Source organism: Lepidothrix coronata, unplaced genomic scaffold, assembly GCF_001604755.1.
Source record: "Lepidothrix coronata isolate B3197 unplaced genomic scaffold, Lepidothrix_coronata-1.0 Scaffold90, whole genome shotgun sequence".
Lineage (NCBI taxonomy): Eukaryota > Metazoa > Chordata > Aves > Passeriformes > Pipridae > Lepidothrix > Lepidothrix coronata.
In genome coordinates, this window is record NW_016690270.1 from 1,879,284 (window position 1) to 1,894,928 (window position 15,645).

Consider the following 15,645-nt stretch of genomic DNA (forward strand, 5'->3'; position numbering starts at 1 on the left):
GATATTCAGAGGGTACAGAACATCATCTCTAAGAAAATGGGTGAGAAAAACAGAGTTACACATGGACTAGAAAATGAAGTGTACATGGTTATTGGCCATCCTGCTGTAGGTTGAACCCCTGAGGTCCTGCCCAGCTTTAATGGATATTTTTGTAGCACAAGGTGGTTTGAACACCGAACTAAACCAGTTTTTATATTTAGAAAATAGTTCCTAACTTATCTTTTAAATTTGTCTTCCTAAAGAGAACAGATCAAGAGAGTGAAAGACTCGGATGACGTGCCCATGGTGCTTGTTGGGAACAAGTGTGACCTGCCCACGAGAACAGTAGACACAAAACAGGCTCAAGAATTAGCAAAAAGCTACGGAATCCCCTTCATAGAGACCTCTGCAAAAACGAGACAGGTGAGGTGCTCCCCTGGGACCTGACTCCTCCCTGCTGTGAAACATTGGCTGCTCTGACATTTCCCCCTGTGCTTGGGCCTGACCTACAGGAGAAGCATTTTTTTTACAGTTTTTAGCTTTCATTTCTCAGCTTGAGAGAGTTTTGTGGTTATCACTGGGCAGGGCCAGGACAGGAATCACTTCAGACTTGTCCTGACTCCCTGTTCAGTGTGTTGTGGCTGGAAGAAGAAGAGCAGAGCTTCACCTGCTCTCGCTGCAGTTCATCATCCCAGACCTGTTCAGTTTTCTTGGCTTCTTAATGAAAGCCAATTACAAGATTATGTTTGCAGACAGAATTCCCCCAGACTGGACTAATGGGCTTCTCCAGAGCTGCCTTGAACACGTGGCTCTGCCCAGTCTGCAGCAGGAGGGAGGAACCAGAAAAGGTGCAGTTATTAAGCAGTAGCCAGAAAATTCTAAGGAATTAAATTCCAGGAATTCTAAAATGGAGGTGATTAGGCAAGAAGTAGCTTGTTTCCTGCATGGAACCTCCTTATAGTTTCAGTTTTCTATGTTTCTTTTAAGGGCTGTTGCCCCAGGGAGAGTCAGGAGTGTGAGGGGAGAGTTTGGGACGTGGAAGTTTTATCCACTCACGAGCCCTGGGATGAGCTGGGTGCTGCTCTTCCTGTAGAAGTGTGTCTTTCAAATGCATTAAGGGCTCCTGGGATGGAAAGATCAGCGATTTCAGAAGCTCCAGGAAAGAAAATGCTTGACCTTCCCTTTGCCTTCAGGGCGTGGAAGATGCTTTTTACACACTGGTGAGGGAGATCCGGCAGTACCGGATGAAGAAGCTCAACAGCAGCGAGGATGGGAACCAAGGCTGCATGGGATTGTCCTGTGTTGTGATGTGAAAAGGTGAGCTGGCACTTCAGTTTTCCACTGGCTCCTTGTCTTTTTGCCTTCCAGCAGTCGATAAACGTGGCTTAGAAACGCTGGTTGCCATAGGTGGGGGTTTTTTTCCCCTTCTGTACAACCTATTGATTCCCAGAGATTTGGATCCCACAATTCATTACTGCTCAGAAAAAAAAAAATAATAAATTCCCCTCTAAGTTGATGACAACGCTTAAGAAAAGGAAATTTCATCCACAGCATTTTGGCTGTTGTGTGTGGGTGGATGGAACAAGATGATCTTTAAGGCCCCTTCCAACCCAAACCATTCCATGATTCTGTGATTTCCACTGATTTCGATGGTGTGATTTTCTGTGTCATCCCTGGCAGTGTCTCCTTCCTTTGGGATTCCATTTGGACTCTGGAGGGTGTGTGGTTTCTGTGTGCACACAAGAAACACCTGAACTGGAAAGGAGTGGGCACAGTTGTGCAGTCCCCGTGTGCTGCTGATTGATTGACTCACCTGATTGATTGATTGATTGACTCACCTGATTGATTGATTGACTCACCTGATTGATTGATTGACTCAGCTCACCTTGAGCTGAGTTCCTCTGGAATGTGCTCAGTTCCAGGATTAACCAAATAAAATGGTGCAAGTAACGCAATTTGAGCTCCCGGCTGAGTGAAATTCCTTTCAGCAGTTCCCTAAAAGATGTTGCTCATCACTGTGAACACAGACAGACCAGTTCAGGGCTTGCACTGCTACACTGTGGCACTGCAATCCATCCCAGAGTTGCCCAGCAGCTAATTAGGTGCTAATTGGAGGTGCCTTTCTGTTCCAGATGCCAGGAGAACGTGGTTCAGGTGCAGCTGCTGGACGAGTCTCGATGCTCCTGTGCTGCATCTCATGCTGATGCCCTGCAGTGTTTTGGTGCCAGTGGCAGACTCTGGGCACCAGTTAATTAGCACAAGGTCCTTTTCCGTGCTCCATCTGAAGAGAACATCCGTGGCATCTACCTCCCTGCTCAGCTCCCAGAGCAGCAGCATCTCTGGATGTACTGGGATTCTTTTCTCACTGTGTTACCTGGGTTTGTCCAAGAAGAAAACCAGTCACAAAAGTGAACTATAGAGACTAAATGCTGTGAAAAAGATGACACTTTACCTCTAGAAGTGCTGTGTGTCCCCTGTCTGTTGGATTCCGTGCAGTGCTGTCAGAGGAGTGGCACAGAGTGATGTCACCCGTGGTTGTGTCACCAGGAATGCCCCTGTCCCCTGTCAGACGGGTGTCTGCTCTCTGGGCAGCAAAGTGCAACATCTCCACTGTGCCAGGAGTGCCACCTGCCTGATCCCTGATTTCTGTAATAAAGAGGAAAACCTTTCCTAATTAAGTGCCTGTTTGCTAAGAAGATTAGAAGTTGTCCCTTGGGTTGAGGAAAACCCCAAGGACTGGAATTTCTTGGGAGCTCATTGTCTTAAGCAGGCAAGTGTGGTGTGGGTGATCTGTGCCTGACAGGACACTGCAGCAGGAATTTGTAGGCTGGAAGGTCCAGCAGGCACTTGTGAGACTCCTGAACAAGGCAGGGGACACACTGCACCTGTGTTTTACTTTCTTTGTGGGTGGAACAGTTTATACTCTGTCTTGTTTTCCTGCAGCATTCAGATCTCTTCCAAGCTGGACCAAATCATTCTGCTGCTCATTTTTAACATGAACTGCCAACACTTCTGGGCAGCTTCTCACTAGTTAATCTGGTAACTGGAGGTTAGTTTGGACAGCTGTTCCTCAGCTCTCTGTGTAACTTGCAAATTGTTTTATTTTGAATTATTTTCTTACCACCAGACTGTAAAGAGTCTCTTCAAAATGTCTCTAGACTGTGAAATGTAGTTGGAGAGTTTCCTTATCGGGGGTTTTGGGTTGACTGTCACAGACTGGTTGCTCCATCCCTGGGAGTGTCCAAGGCCAGGTTGGACAGGGCTTGGAGCAACCTGGTCTGGTGGAAGGTGTCCCTGCCCATGGCAGGGGGTGGAATGAGATGATCTTTAAGGTCCCTTCCCACCCAAACCATCCTGGGATTCTGTGATGGAGGGGAGAAGGCAGTGAGCTGCCACAGAGATCTGAGCCAGCTTCTGATTGCAGCATCCTTGCAAAATGAGGAAGGAAATGAGTTCAGTGATGACTTCACAGAAGGTGTGGGACAGACTGATGGGAATTCTGGGCCTGCTCTAACTCACAGCCCCCGAGTAGGAGGGCAGAGCTGCGTGAGCTCTGTGAGTTCTTCCCCCGTAACCGGGTGTCCGAGGGTGGTCACTGCTGCCAGACCCGCCCGTGTTCCTTGCAATGCTCTGTCCTTCCCTAGTTCTTGTGCTGCTGGATTCTGTTCCATGGGGTCAGGCAGTGTATCCCCCAGCACAGCTGAATTCCCAGTCCCTCTGAGGGAGGAGGAGGGAGCCTTCAGCCAACAGAGGGAGCGTTTGGTCAGTGCCGGCCCAGCGGGAGCAGGGAAATTGTGAGAGGCTTCATTTCAGTTTGTTGGTGTCAGTCAAACATCTTCATTTGGAGTTCTCACTTTCAAGTGGAAATTAGAAATCAGTAAACAGAGAGAGAAGATTTTTTTCCTCTTAATGTTGCTTCCTTCACTGCTTACATTCTAAATTCTCCTCTTGGAATGAAGAGGATCAATCTGCGTCACGTTTTCTTTATCTCTGATAATCCTTATGAGTACTTTTTGCAATTTATTTTACCTCTGACTGATGTGACGCTGATCAGAATTAAACCCACGATATTTTTACAGAAAACCTTCTTTTCCAGCAACGTGCACACAGTGGTGGGAGAATTGTGGATACCATTGGCTGTGGCTCGAGTTGAGTTTGTTTGAAGATGTTTCCCAGGGAAGCTGTGGCTGCCCCATCCCTGGAAGTGTTCAAAGCCAGGTTGGAGCAACCTGGGCTAGTGGAAGGTGTCCCTGCCCGTGGCAGGGGGTGGGACTGGATGAGCTTTAAGGTCCTTTCCACCCCAAACCATTCCATGACTGGTCTCATGCTGCAGGTTAAACGTGGCAGAACTGCCATCAGTGCAGGCTCTCAGGGCCAAGAGAGTTTTGTCAAGAAAAGTTTTCTTGTGAAAGCATTCCGTGTGGCAGGAGCTGACTGTCTGCTTCCAAAGGGACACACTGTTGTCCAGTTAATAAAATCACCCCTGGAAAAAGGGTGATTTTGGGATACACATCTGGTCACGTGGAGGCAGCACTTGGGAAGAAGCAATGAGGAGTTTGCAAGAAGTTTGAAGGGTGGGATCCCGTCATCCAGGTCCTGCCTGGGTTTTGATTGTTTGGGAAGTGTAGGAAGCAGGATTGTTCAGAGCAGGGCTGCCTGTGGCCACGGGAAACCTTTGGCAGGGAGCCTTTGATGTCTGAAGTCTGTTTGGTCAGGTATGGAAGATGATTCCTTTTGGGTGGAGGTTCATCATGACGATGCTCCACATTGCACAGCGTGTTCTGGTACATTCAGCTGTAACTCCAAAGGCAGGGAATTCTCAGAAATGTGTGGGAACTGACTGGCAAATGCACCTGCTTTCTCTTTGCTGTTCCCTTTCTCCTGGGCTCTATAAAAGGGAAGAAGCCCTGGTAAGGATAGGTCTGCATTTATGTCACCTTTGGAACCTTCACAAGGGGCTGTATCAGGTTTTAGGATACTGCAGAGCTGACCTACACAGGTGGTTTAGTTCCAAATCCAGCAGCTACTACAAAATCAGGGTGTTGCACTAGTCAGGAGTGTGAAGTAAATGGTTGTTCTTCATTTCCAGCTTTTTGTAGAGAACCCTGGGTTTGGTGGCAGCTGAGAACTGTGGAAGGACAAAAACCCCAGGAACTTTTGGGGAAATTCTTTAGAAGATAAGCACAGGAGGTTTTGCACAAGACAGTCCCTGGAAAAGGTGGTTTGGTAGATTTACTCTAAATGTTATTTACAACTAACAGCACAACACCATCTTAGTGCCAAGCTGATTTTACTGTCCTGACTGGGAAGAAAAACAACTTAGAGGTAAAATATTAAAAAAGGGTAAAGCTCTTGTTCAAAAATTACAAGTGCCAATAACTGTAATAAATGTTTCTGTTGCTGTGGCTGAGAACAGGAACCAGTGTAGCTCTGTGGTAGTTCCTCTTTGTGTCCCCACTCCGTGGTCTTGTTCAAACAACTGCTCAGATTTAGTTCTTGTCCTTGGTAGGACTTTGGGTATTAACCAGGATGTTCAAGGTGTTATAATTTTTAGCACAGCTCAGTGACTTAGAATTGGATTTCAAGCAACCTCAGGCCCGTGGGGGAAGGAGAGCAGTGGAAGATGAATCACATTCTGACCTGTATGTTCTCCTTTACGCTCCAAACCTTGAGTGTCTGCCTGTGATTAACCTCCAGGATCGTTGGGAACTGTTGGGATCTGGACTTTTAACCCAAGGGCTAATTTGTTGTTACTTTGTTTAATTATTTGCTTTCAGTAATGCATCTCTTTTGGTTTGAATTGAAGTAAATTATTTTGCTTCTTAAATAACTTTTTTAAAGAATAAACTTCGAATTCTTTGCTTGTTTCTTTTGTGATCTGGGCACAGGAGCCACGAGTAGATTATGGAAAGTTTATCAGCAGTGCTCTGCTTTCCCTGGGGGATGAGATTTACTCCAGTTGTCACTTCTGTCGTGGGGCATGGGCAGCTGGATCACAGATGTGCCCTGGAGCATCAATTAGCAGTGAGAGTGGCCTTGAGACCTGCCACAGGCTTGGTCCAGAGTCCAGTTTTTAATGACTTCAGCAATCTGTGCATCTTGTCGAGTCTCTGTTTGCAGTGGGGTTCCTCATAATATTTTTGCTGACTTTGTCCTTGCTGTGTCAAAAAAAGGGGGAGGGAACTTTTTTTTTCACTTGATATTTCAAGAGTGAAATCAGCCATGGAGTCACTGCTGTGTCCAACTCGTGCTCTCTGTTAGGCTTTTAACTTGCTTAATTCAGTCTCCTAAAATACTTCCCCCTTGGCTTTCCTCCTGCAGTAAGGCAGATTGTGTCAGTCCACACACAAGTAAATGTGCTTTCAGACTGTTTCTCCTCAGACATTTTGTCAGGACTTTGGAACCCGGAATCCAACCAGTTTTTTTGTGCCAGGAATTAAGGAACAGACCCCCAGTGCCAGGGCCACACACTCCTGGCACTGTGTAGCTTCAACAGTCACTGCCTGTCCCTAAAGGATTCAGAACCTGAGTACAGGTGGGTGCTCAAATCCAGGGGTTTCTTGGCTTATTGGGAAAGTTTTCTTGCAGTGTGGGTGTTCTCTGGAGCAGCCTGATCCTGCAAACTGTTTCCCACCTGAAGGGCTGATTTTGGTTGCACCCTGAAACACAGGCTGATTCCACCAGCCCTGGAGGAATCCGTGCAGGGGAGGGAAGAACTTGCTGAAGGTTTTCTCAGTGCTGGGTGAGTTGATCAAAGGCCCAGCACAGCCAGGAGGGCCCTGGTGAGATCCAGGTTACCCCCTTTAAATCATTTTCTAGCAAAACCTGCCTCATGGCTTCTATTTGGACAGCTGCCCCTGTGCTATGGATGCTCTGCCAGGTGAGCTAGAGGAAGATCCTCCTAGAAGAACACCCTAAAATGCCAAGTTTCTGGCATGTCCAGCCATCTTCCTTTGACTTAGACCTTGGTGGAGTGAAGGCAACTAAGAGCCAGAAGTGTGAGGGGGTTAGAGCCACTCTGAAGCCCCTGGGTGTGAATCACTCATTTTCCAGCTGAAAAAGAGTGGGAAGATGGGTTGTTTGTGCCAGCCCCTGAGTTTGCAGAGGCCATGGATCTAATTTTAGCACAGCATGCCCAGGCTTTACTCAGATTTCCACCATGATCCCACTCAAATTGACCCTGTGATTAAAAAAGCTGAGGCATCGAGAGGAAGATGACCCTTGTACCCTAAAGGTCATTTTTGGTGTCAGATGTGAATCCCAAGATCCTGATGCATCCAGGAAGGTCAGGGACGGGTGTAGTCCTTGTGGGAGAGCAAAACAAGCAGGAGCCAGTTTTTATGGACCGTGAATGAAATGGTTAAACAATAATGTGTTGGGGACTCTCAAACTCAGGGATGGGTAAGAACAAGAAGAATTCAGGAACTGAAAACTGCATCAGCATGAGAGGAGGCCAAGGTGTAACAGCACTCCAGCTTTGCCCTGTTGCTGCACCTCTGCAGGTTGCAGGGAGGGAAATCAGTTCATATTCTTGGGGAATAACTGGGAAGTGGGGATACAATTCCCTGAAATCTGGAGAATTTCTTGATTGTCACCCAGCATGTTTCGAAGTTGTGCCCATCAAAGACTGGGCACATCTCTTCCAGAGGGTTTCTGGCTGCTTTGGGAATTGTCTCAGCTGGAGATGCTGTGCCAGGTCTCAGCTCACCCGACTCCACTGACCAGTTGTGCCACAAGATTCCCCTGCACCTACAAACAAAACCCTTGGCTTGTCGTTTCCAGCTCTGTATTTTATGCAGGTAATTGTCATTTTTTCCAGCTTTCTCCTGGGACAAGGCCTTTCCATAGCTGTTCCTGCAAAGTGTGGCACAGGAAGCCCTTACCTGCACCTAAAATTCCAAACAATGTTGGCTTTTCCAGGTGGTTTTTCTGTTCCCTTCAAGGCTGTGACCGAAGCCTCCCTTTATTAAATCAGAGCCAGACTGTGCTGCTGCAGCCCAGATGCTTTGCTTGATTTGTCCTGTTCCAGGGCAGTTTTTCGACACCATCAAGAACTGAAGTATAAACAAACAGGAAAAGATTCTGTTTCGCATCAGAACTATTTTACCCCTCTGACCCGTTCTGGTTCACCACTTCCCACCAGAATCTGGGTCAGAAGCTCAGAGTTGCTCTGGCAACATGCAGGGCATGACAAATTCCGGCCTTTTTCTTCAGACAGGAGCTGTTTCTCAGCTTCAGGTGAGACCTGAAGCAGGTTTGAGGGCACCCCAAAGGAGGGTACAGCCCTCAATGCCAGTATGCTGGGAACAATCTGCTTAAATCAAGGCAAGAGGTACTTCCCAACCTGATGTCTGCTCTGCCAGACCCAAGCCACGTGTGTAGCTCAAGGGAGGACTTCCTTGAACCACCTTCCTTTTGTTTGTTGGATTCAGCTGGGAAGATGTGAGGACATCTGTGCTAAAATCCAGGCTTTCAGGTAGATCCCTCTCCCTGAACAGCACAGGTGAGAGCAAATAGTTTGGATCTACCCACAGCCCCTGTTCTGATGGAAACACCAAGGCTCTGCCTTGGGAATTTCCTTTAAACCTTTGGTTCAGCACAGAAGGTGTCAGGTTTAGTCTCTCTTAAAAAACTGACTTCCACAGTCCACTTTAGAGAGGTGCAGCTGCCCTGGGAAGCAGAAATCTGACCAGGCAACAGGTGAATCTCCACGAAATGTAAGAATGAAGCCTGACTTAGAGAAGAAAAATCATTACATTTGAGCCTTGGTTCACCTGTTTCAGTGGAAGTGCTTGTGGCTGCACTTTAAATAGGTCCCCATTTGATCTTTACTCTCCTTTTAGAGTGGGAGAGTCTGATTACAGGGAAGGGAAAGCTGTAAAATTAGTGTTGGGCTGTCACTCGGCCCCGTGTGCTCGGGGATAGTGGGGTGTTACTGAGGCTCTGCAGACTCTGCTGCAACGATGTCCCGGGGGAGAATTCCAGGTAGGTCTGAAAGCAGCGAGCCAAGGAGGCACTGGGCAGGCTCTCAGCCCACAGCCTTGGAGATTTGGACGGTCCACGGGACCTCACTGGGGCCTTTGGGCGTTTTTCTTCCTGCTTGGAGACATTTTTCGGGATATTTTAAATAGTTTAAAGAAATAGTTTAAATCTTGCTCTGCTTGGACTGAAGAAAAATATTGTCTCTCCTGCAGTGTGATGTGTCCTGTAATGACAGCACTGAATCCCTGTGGATGTGGGTCAGAGGGATTTCAGGAGTCTCTGGTCAGCTTGGCAAAGCTCAGAAGATGTGGGGAGCTGCATTCCTGAGGGCATGGGGAGCACAAGCTGGGCAGCAGGAATAGGGCCAGCCAGGCTCTGCAGAGCAGTGCAGAGGGACATGTGACAGGTGGCTGCAGAGCCCTGGGTGATATCAGCACCAAGCTGCTCTGATAAGAGCGAGTTTGGAATTGCAGGGCTGTGGTGTGACAGACAGTGTCCTCCTGTGTGAACCTGGTGTTAAAACCTGGCCCTGCACCACCGGTGGGAGGTTGTAAACCTTCCTGAGTGTAGTTTTCATCCAGTAGAGGGATGAAAGGTCAATGGAGGCATTTCTGGGATGCTTCATTTGCAAATGAATACTTGGAATTAGAATGTCAAGAGTGTGTGTTCCCCGGACTGGGATTTGGGAAGTGAGTGATGTTAGAGCTGCAGCCTGAACTGCTGGGTCAGATGGAAAGGGCAGGAGTTGCACCCTCAAAATGTTGCTGCCACCCTGTGTGACCAGGAGTGAGGATCTGTGGAAGTGCAGTGCCTCAGCTGTCTGCTCCTGTTAGGGAATAAACGGAGATGTGACACAGGGGGATGGAACTCTGAAATGCCCATCCATCCTGATCTCCACAAAGGAGGGCGAGTCACGGGCAAAAAATAGCCAAGCCTGGTGCTCCGAGTCACTAAAATATCTGCCTGCTTGTCCAGCAGGAGAAGGCTGTCCTGCCCTCCTTCTGGTCCTGCTGCATCCCTGCACCTGGACACAGGGGTAGGGAGAGACCTCCCAGCACAGCCCAGTCTGCCCACGTGGCTGGGTGCCTGTTAGTCTCCTGTAGTGTTGACTGAGGTGATCTGGGCTCTGGCAAATGTTTCATCTTGGACAGCTGCAGGGAAAACAGACTGTGGCAGGCAGAAGCTCTGCCAGAGCCTCGGGTTGGATGGGACCTGCAGGGGGGTTTGGTTACACACCGAGGCACCACCGAGGCTCTGTTGGGAACAGGCGATGCCAAACTCACATCTTTGTGTTGCTCAAAGTGGCAGCTGCTGCTCTGGGGTTTTTTTTTCCAGTACCTAAAGGGGCAACAAGAAAGCTGGAGGGGCTTTTCACAAGGGCATGGAGTGACAGGACAAGGGGGAATGGCTTTAAGCTGAAGGAGGGTGGGTTTAGATTAGATATACAGAAGAAATTCTTCCCTGTGAGGGTGGGGAGGCCCTGGCACAGGTTGCCCAGAGAAGCTGTGGCTGCCCCATCCCTGGAAGTGTCCAAGGCCAGGCTGGACAGGGCTTGGAGCAACCTGGGCTAGTGGAAGGTGTCCCTGCCCTTGGCAGGGGGTGGAACAAGATGATCTTTAAGGTCCCTTTCAACCCAATCCATTCTGTGTTTCTATAATTCTTTTGTCAGTGGAAGGCTTTGGCTAAACTTGTACTTTGCTAATCCCTTTTTAATGACTGATGAGAAGACAAGGCAAAAAGGCTCAGATTTTCAAGGGCTGATCACAACAGCTTTCATTTTGTCTCTGTTTTATCTTATACAGCAGAAGACAAACGTGAGTATTGCTGGGTTTCTCTGTGCTCTGCTGTGTTACTGCCTGGACATGATCAGTGGAACCCAACAGCTGTTACATGATCATGGTGATCTTTCAGCAGCTGGAGAAATGCTATTTCCTGGCAGTGCCAGCTGTGCCCCTCGGTGTTACACAGAACGGTCCCAGCTTTTTGGCCCTTTAGTATAGGAAACTGCAATTTTTAAATGTCATCCTGGCACCCCTGAGTTCTGGTGAGAACCCTCTGGCTGTTCTGCTTTGGCCCTCACGTGCTGACCGTGTCCTGTGTGACATGTCAACGGTGAGGTCCGTCCTTCAGCATCGATGCTCGCCGAGCTTTGTGCTGAGCTGCCAGCTGCTGGCAAAGCCTGTGACTGTTCCTGTGCTGCCGTGCAAACCTGAGCTTCTGGGAGACTTTTGATGGTGTTTTGTTGGCAGTGGAAGGGCTTTTAACCATCCTTCTCCTTCGTAAAGCCCCAGCCAACCCTGTGTCAGTGGTGATGTCTGCAGCACGATGCACGTGGTGGGTGAGGGGGTTCCAGCCGTGGCTCCCCAGCTGGGGCTCTCCAGCTGCACTGGGATGGGGGGAGCTGAGTGCTTGGGCTGCTGGCTCTGCCCCCTCTCCATCCATACCTCTGTCTTCCTCCTGACTGGATGCCTTGTGGAGCAAGTGGGGTTTGGACTTCCTAAAGCTGTAAGGGCTCTGCCAATCTTCCCCTCTCCCCGCCAGTGCATGCTCCCATAATTGCCCTTCCCAAGGATTTGCTTCTTCTTGGGCCTTTTTGCACCACTCTTGGTGCCTTTCCTGCTGTACTGGGGGTATCAAGGTATGTCTCCAGCCCACCAGGTGTGTCCCAGCCTCGTGGCAAATTTGGGAGGTCACCCCTAGTCTTTTAGGGGGGGTGGGGGCCACGAGGAAACGGCAGCTGAGCACTGAGCTGCCTGCAAGGGACACCTGCCTGTTCCAGTGGCTGGGAACCAGCTGCCTGTGGGAGCCTGAGCTCTGCTCCCTCTCCCTGCAGAGATGGACGAGTCCATGCGCTCCTTCGCGGAGAAGATCTTTGCCTCCGAGGTGAAAGATGAGGAGGTCAAGGGAGAAATCTTCGATGTGGAGGAGACCTCCCCCATCTCCCTGCAGGAAATGAAGGTGCACATGATGCTGCAGGAGAGAAGTGGCACCACGGAGAAGCGGTGAGCAACAGCCAGGGATCCTGGGAAAGGAGAGGAACACGGTCTGCACACCCTTGGCCGGAGCAGGGGGGATGTAAATCAAAGCCCATGGGAAGGGGAACAGCTCAGCACACCTGTGGGATTAATCCTTGCTAATCCCAAGGCATCTGTCAGGTATCCAGGGTTTCCTCTCCAAGTGTTCCCACTGTTGGACAGAAGGACACCCTGCTCCCTGGGTGTCAGGGACAACAATGGCCTCAGAGCTGGTGGAGAGGGAGACTTGGAGACCGTTCTCTGGAAAGATGAGACTCCCCAAGTCTGTGGCTACTTTGTGATCTGTGGCCTCTGCTCTTGGCAGCGGCTGTTTCAGGTGCTCAGAAGGCACCAGGGAGCTGATTTGTGTTGAGCACAGTTAGAACATGACTGTGGGAAGTACCCCTGTCCCTGTCCCTGGGTGTGACCCCGCAATGGGGCTGTTTGCCTGAGGTTTTCCTCCCCGGCAGGAAGAAGCACCATCTCCGCTTGAAGACAGTTGCGTTGGCACTGCCCTTGGTTCAGAAGTCTGTCAGCAGCCTGTCTGCCATGGATGAGGTCATCTCCACCTCCCCCCTGTACCAGACTGTGCCTACCTTCCAGAGGGTCCAGATCAGTGGGGATTATGCCTCTGGGGTAGGTACTTCCATGGCTGTTCCCCTCCCATGCTGGCCACCACCTCTGGTCCCTGCCTGTCCCTCAGCAGTGCCCAGTGTCACAGGAGCCTGTTCCAGCTGCAGTGTCTCCCAGGACAGTCTGTGCCTCCCAGATCAGACTGTGTCTCCCAGAACAGTCTGTGCCTCACAGGCCTCTGGTGGTACCCTGCTGCATTCCTGGGGGATCCATAGCTGAATTCCTTGGCAGCAGTCTGTGGGTTGCTCCATGGTTCCCATGGGATTCTCCAGGGAGGATATGGCTGAGCAGGCTGTGCTCATTCTGTCACATCCTCTCTGCTTGCACACAGCTATGTCTGTGCAGGATCTGTGCATATCCCAGAATCCCAGAATGGCTGAGGGAGGTCATGCATTCCAAGCCCCCTGCACAGGCAGGGTCACCTAGACCAGTTGACCAGGACTGTTATCACCTCCTATGTTAATCCCTCCTTCTTCTCCTCAGCCTCCTGTTACATCTGTGCTGTCCCTGGGATCGTGCTGGTGGATCCAAGCTCAGCTTGGAGCTGCACAGTAGAACAGCAATTGGGGAATCTGAAAATCCCTCCTTGTTTAGGCACATTCCCCCTGCTGTGACTGTCGTAGTGGTGTTTTCTCACCCTGCTCCACTCCTTTGAGCCACTTCTGATTGCCCAAAACACTTGTCAGAGCAGTAAATCAAAAATTGTCCTGGTCACTGGTCGGTGTTTCATGTTCCTGCTTCAGTTTCAGCCTGGGCTCCAAAAATAGCGTTTAGTGTTTTGCCCCAGCCTGACCATTTCAGGGCCATCTACAGATTACAGTGAGGAGTGTAAGAGGGGGTGGCATTGGAATTCACTGATTCTGGCACCAGGAGCTTCCCTTTGCCATATCTGGGACCCTGCCTATCATCCCTTCCTTGCCCTGCCCAGGCAGAGCAGCGGGAGGGAGGGGATGATTGATATGATATGATTATCATATGATTATGGTTATGATTATGGTTATGGTTATGGTTATGATATGGTATGACAAGAAAGCTTGAGAGGAACCTTTCACAAGAGCATGCAGTGACAGGACAAGGGGGAATGACTTCAAACTAACAGAGAGTAGGTTTAGATTGAATATTGGGAAGAAATTCCTCCCCCTGAGGGTGGGGAGGCCCTGGCACAGGTTGCCCAGAGAAGCTGTGACTGCCCCATCCCTGCAAGTGTCCAAGGCCAGGTTGGACGGGGCTTGGAACAACCTGGGCTAGTGGAAGGTGTCCCTGCCCATGGCAGGGGGTGGAACTGGATGATCTTTAAGGTCCCTTCCAACCCAAACCATTCTATGATTCTGTGATATTTATCTTGCTGTGACCAGACGTCCCAGTTACAGGGGCTGGGACCAGTTTATCACTATGTGGGTATAACCAAAACTGTGTGTTCTACACCCTCTCTGTCATTTCTGATGGACTGATGGATTGTTTGCAGCAGGCAGCAGCTGCCCAGGGCACACTGACACTTTCAGGCTACAAGCTGGGTGTTAAAGAACCCTTCGAGGCAGCGGAGGGAGTGTTCTTTTGTCTTCACACGGAGGACTCAGCTGAGATAACTCCCCTCTGGAAAGGCATTAACACCTTCACACCCAGCCTGAGGGGTGTGGGCCTGCTAATGGGCCGCCTTGGACTGGCATAATGGGCAGCTGCAACCACCTAGACCACCAAAGATTCCAAAAATATCCCATGGCTCACAGAGTTAAATCACCCATCGTTAAGCTCCCCGCCCTGGGGGAGGTACTGGGCATTCCCACCTGAACTTGAGCATATATTATCTATGGATTTTGGGACTTCTGGTGTCACTTCTGGGATCCAGAGGAGGACCAGAACTTTAACAGAACTGTGACCATCATGGAGGTTTCCTTTCCTTTTACTTTGCCCCCAGGGGGCCCACGTGGTGCTCAGCACAGGGCTGACAAACACTGTTCTGTTCTTGTCCCAGGGTGCTGGGTTATTCATCTGTTCTTGTGGGTTAAAACCAATTTTTTTCCATATCATTCCATTTATTGTAATCTTTTTTAGTAAATTGTACCTCTGACTTGTAATCTCTCTTGAGCTGGGTTCATTTCTCCCATCAGTTTACTTTTAAACCAGCACACCAAAATTGTTCTCTCTCCATCTGGGTTCACCAGGGTGTCTCTCTCGGACATCTGAGTTCCAGTTGTGTGTTTGCCTTCAGCAACAACCCCCTTGCAGGTGACAGTGGAAGATTTTGAGGTTGTCTGCAGAGGTTTGTACCGTGCCCTGTGCATCCGGGAGAAGAACATGCAGCGCTCTCTGCAGAGGTTCCCCAAGACCCCGGCCCAGTACCTGCGTGCCATCGAGGGCGAGGCCTGGAGGCCGAGTGACACTGGCCCAGGTACACCCAGGATCCTGGAAGGGCTTCCCCTCTGGCCTCAGCATGGGCAGGGAAGGATTGTGGAAGTGCTCCACGGGGGAGTCGCTTGCCCAGGTCTCCTCTTGGTGGGGTGTCCCTGCCCACTGCCCGGGCTGGGGGAGCATGGCAGGTTTGGGGGCTGTTGGCTGGCAGCCTGTGCATTGTGGAATTCTCCTTTTGGTCCAGTGTTCAACCCGCCAGTGAAGGATGGACAGGATCCCTTTGAAACTGGGAATCTCCCCGAGGACCTGGGATACCACGTCCAGATGAAGGAAGGGGTAGTTTATGTCTATGCCGACAAGGCAGCAGCTGAGAGAAACGAGCCAAAGGACCTGCCCTACCCCAGCCTCGAGGACTTTGTGGATGACATGAACTTCCTCTTGGTCCTGATTGCAAAGGGGCCTGTGTAAGTGCACAACCCAACAGGTCCTGCCTCAGTGGGCAGAGGGAGGTCAGGGCAGCCCCCTCCCCTTCCTGGGAGGAGGGAGGAACCTGCTGATGACATCCCTGGCTGCCCAGCTGTACTTGGCCCTTGTCAGCCCTCTTGATTGGGGTCTTAAGCAAAGTCAGCATTCAGGGGCTGGAGACAGGGCTGCAGATACACTCCCACCTGCCCAGCCTTCCTTTGAA

The 15,645-nt window shown here is 50.1% G+C and overlaps 1 protein-coding gene and 1 long non-coding RNA gene across 3 annotated transcripts in view; both read left to right on the forward strand.

Annotated features, from left to right (window-relative positions):
- The first annotated feature begins 207 nt into the window (after window positions 1-207).
- LOC108500446 lies at window positions 208-3,146 on the forward strand. The gene is made up of 3 exons (XR_001875852.1): window positions 208-402; window positions 1,173-1,296; window positions 2,112-3,146. It is a non-coding gene; the product is annotated as an uncharacterized LOC108500446 (long non-coding RNA).
- Window positions 3,147-8,819: 5,673 nt separating this feature from the next.
- AMPD1 (adenosine monophosphate deaminase 1) overlaps window positions 8,820-15,645 on the forward strand; it is a 12,090-nt gene continuing 5,264 nt past the window's right edge. The window contains exons 1-6 of one of the 2 annotated variants that reach the window (XM_017821367.1): window positions 8,820-8,964; window positions 10,767-10,775; window positions 11,795-11,963; window positions 12,446-12,611; window positions 14,835-14,997; window positions 15,202-15,421. In XM_017821367.1, the coding sequence (XP_017676856.1) occupies window positions 8,943-8,964; window positions 10,767-10,775; window positions 11,795-11,963; window positions 12,446-12,611; window positions 14,835-14,997; window positions 15,202-15,421 (749 nt within the window). In that variant the 5' untranslated portion in view covers window positions 8,820-8,942. Of the gene's footprint in view, window positions 8,965-10,763; window positions 10,776-11,794; window positions 11,964-12,445; window positions 12,612-14,834; window positions 14,998-15,201; window positions 15,422-15,645 lie in introns of both variants that reach the window. The other variant, XM_017821364.1, reaches the window with a different exon arrangement.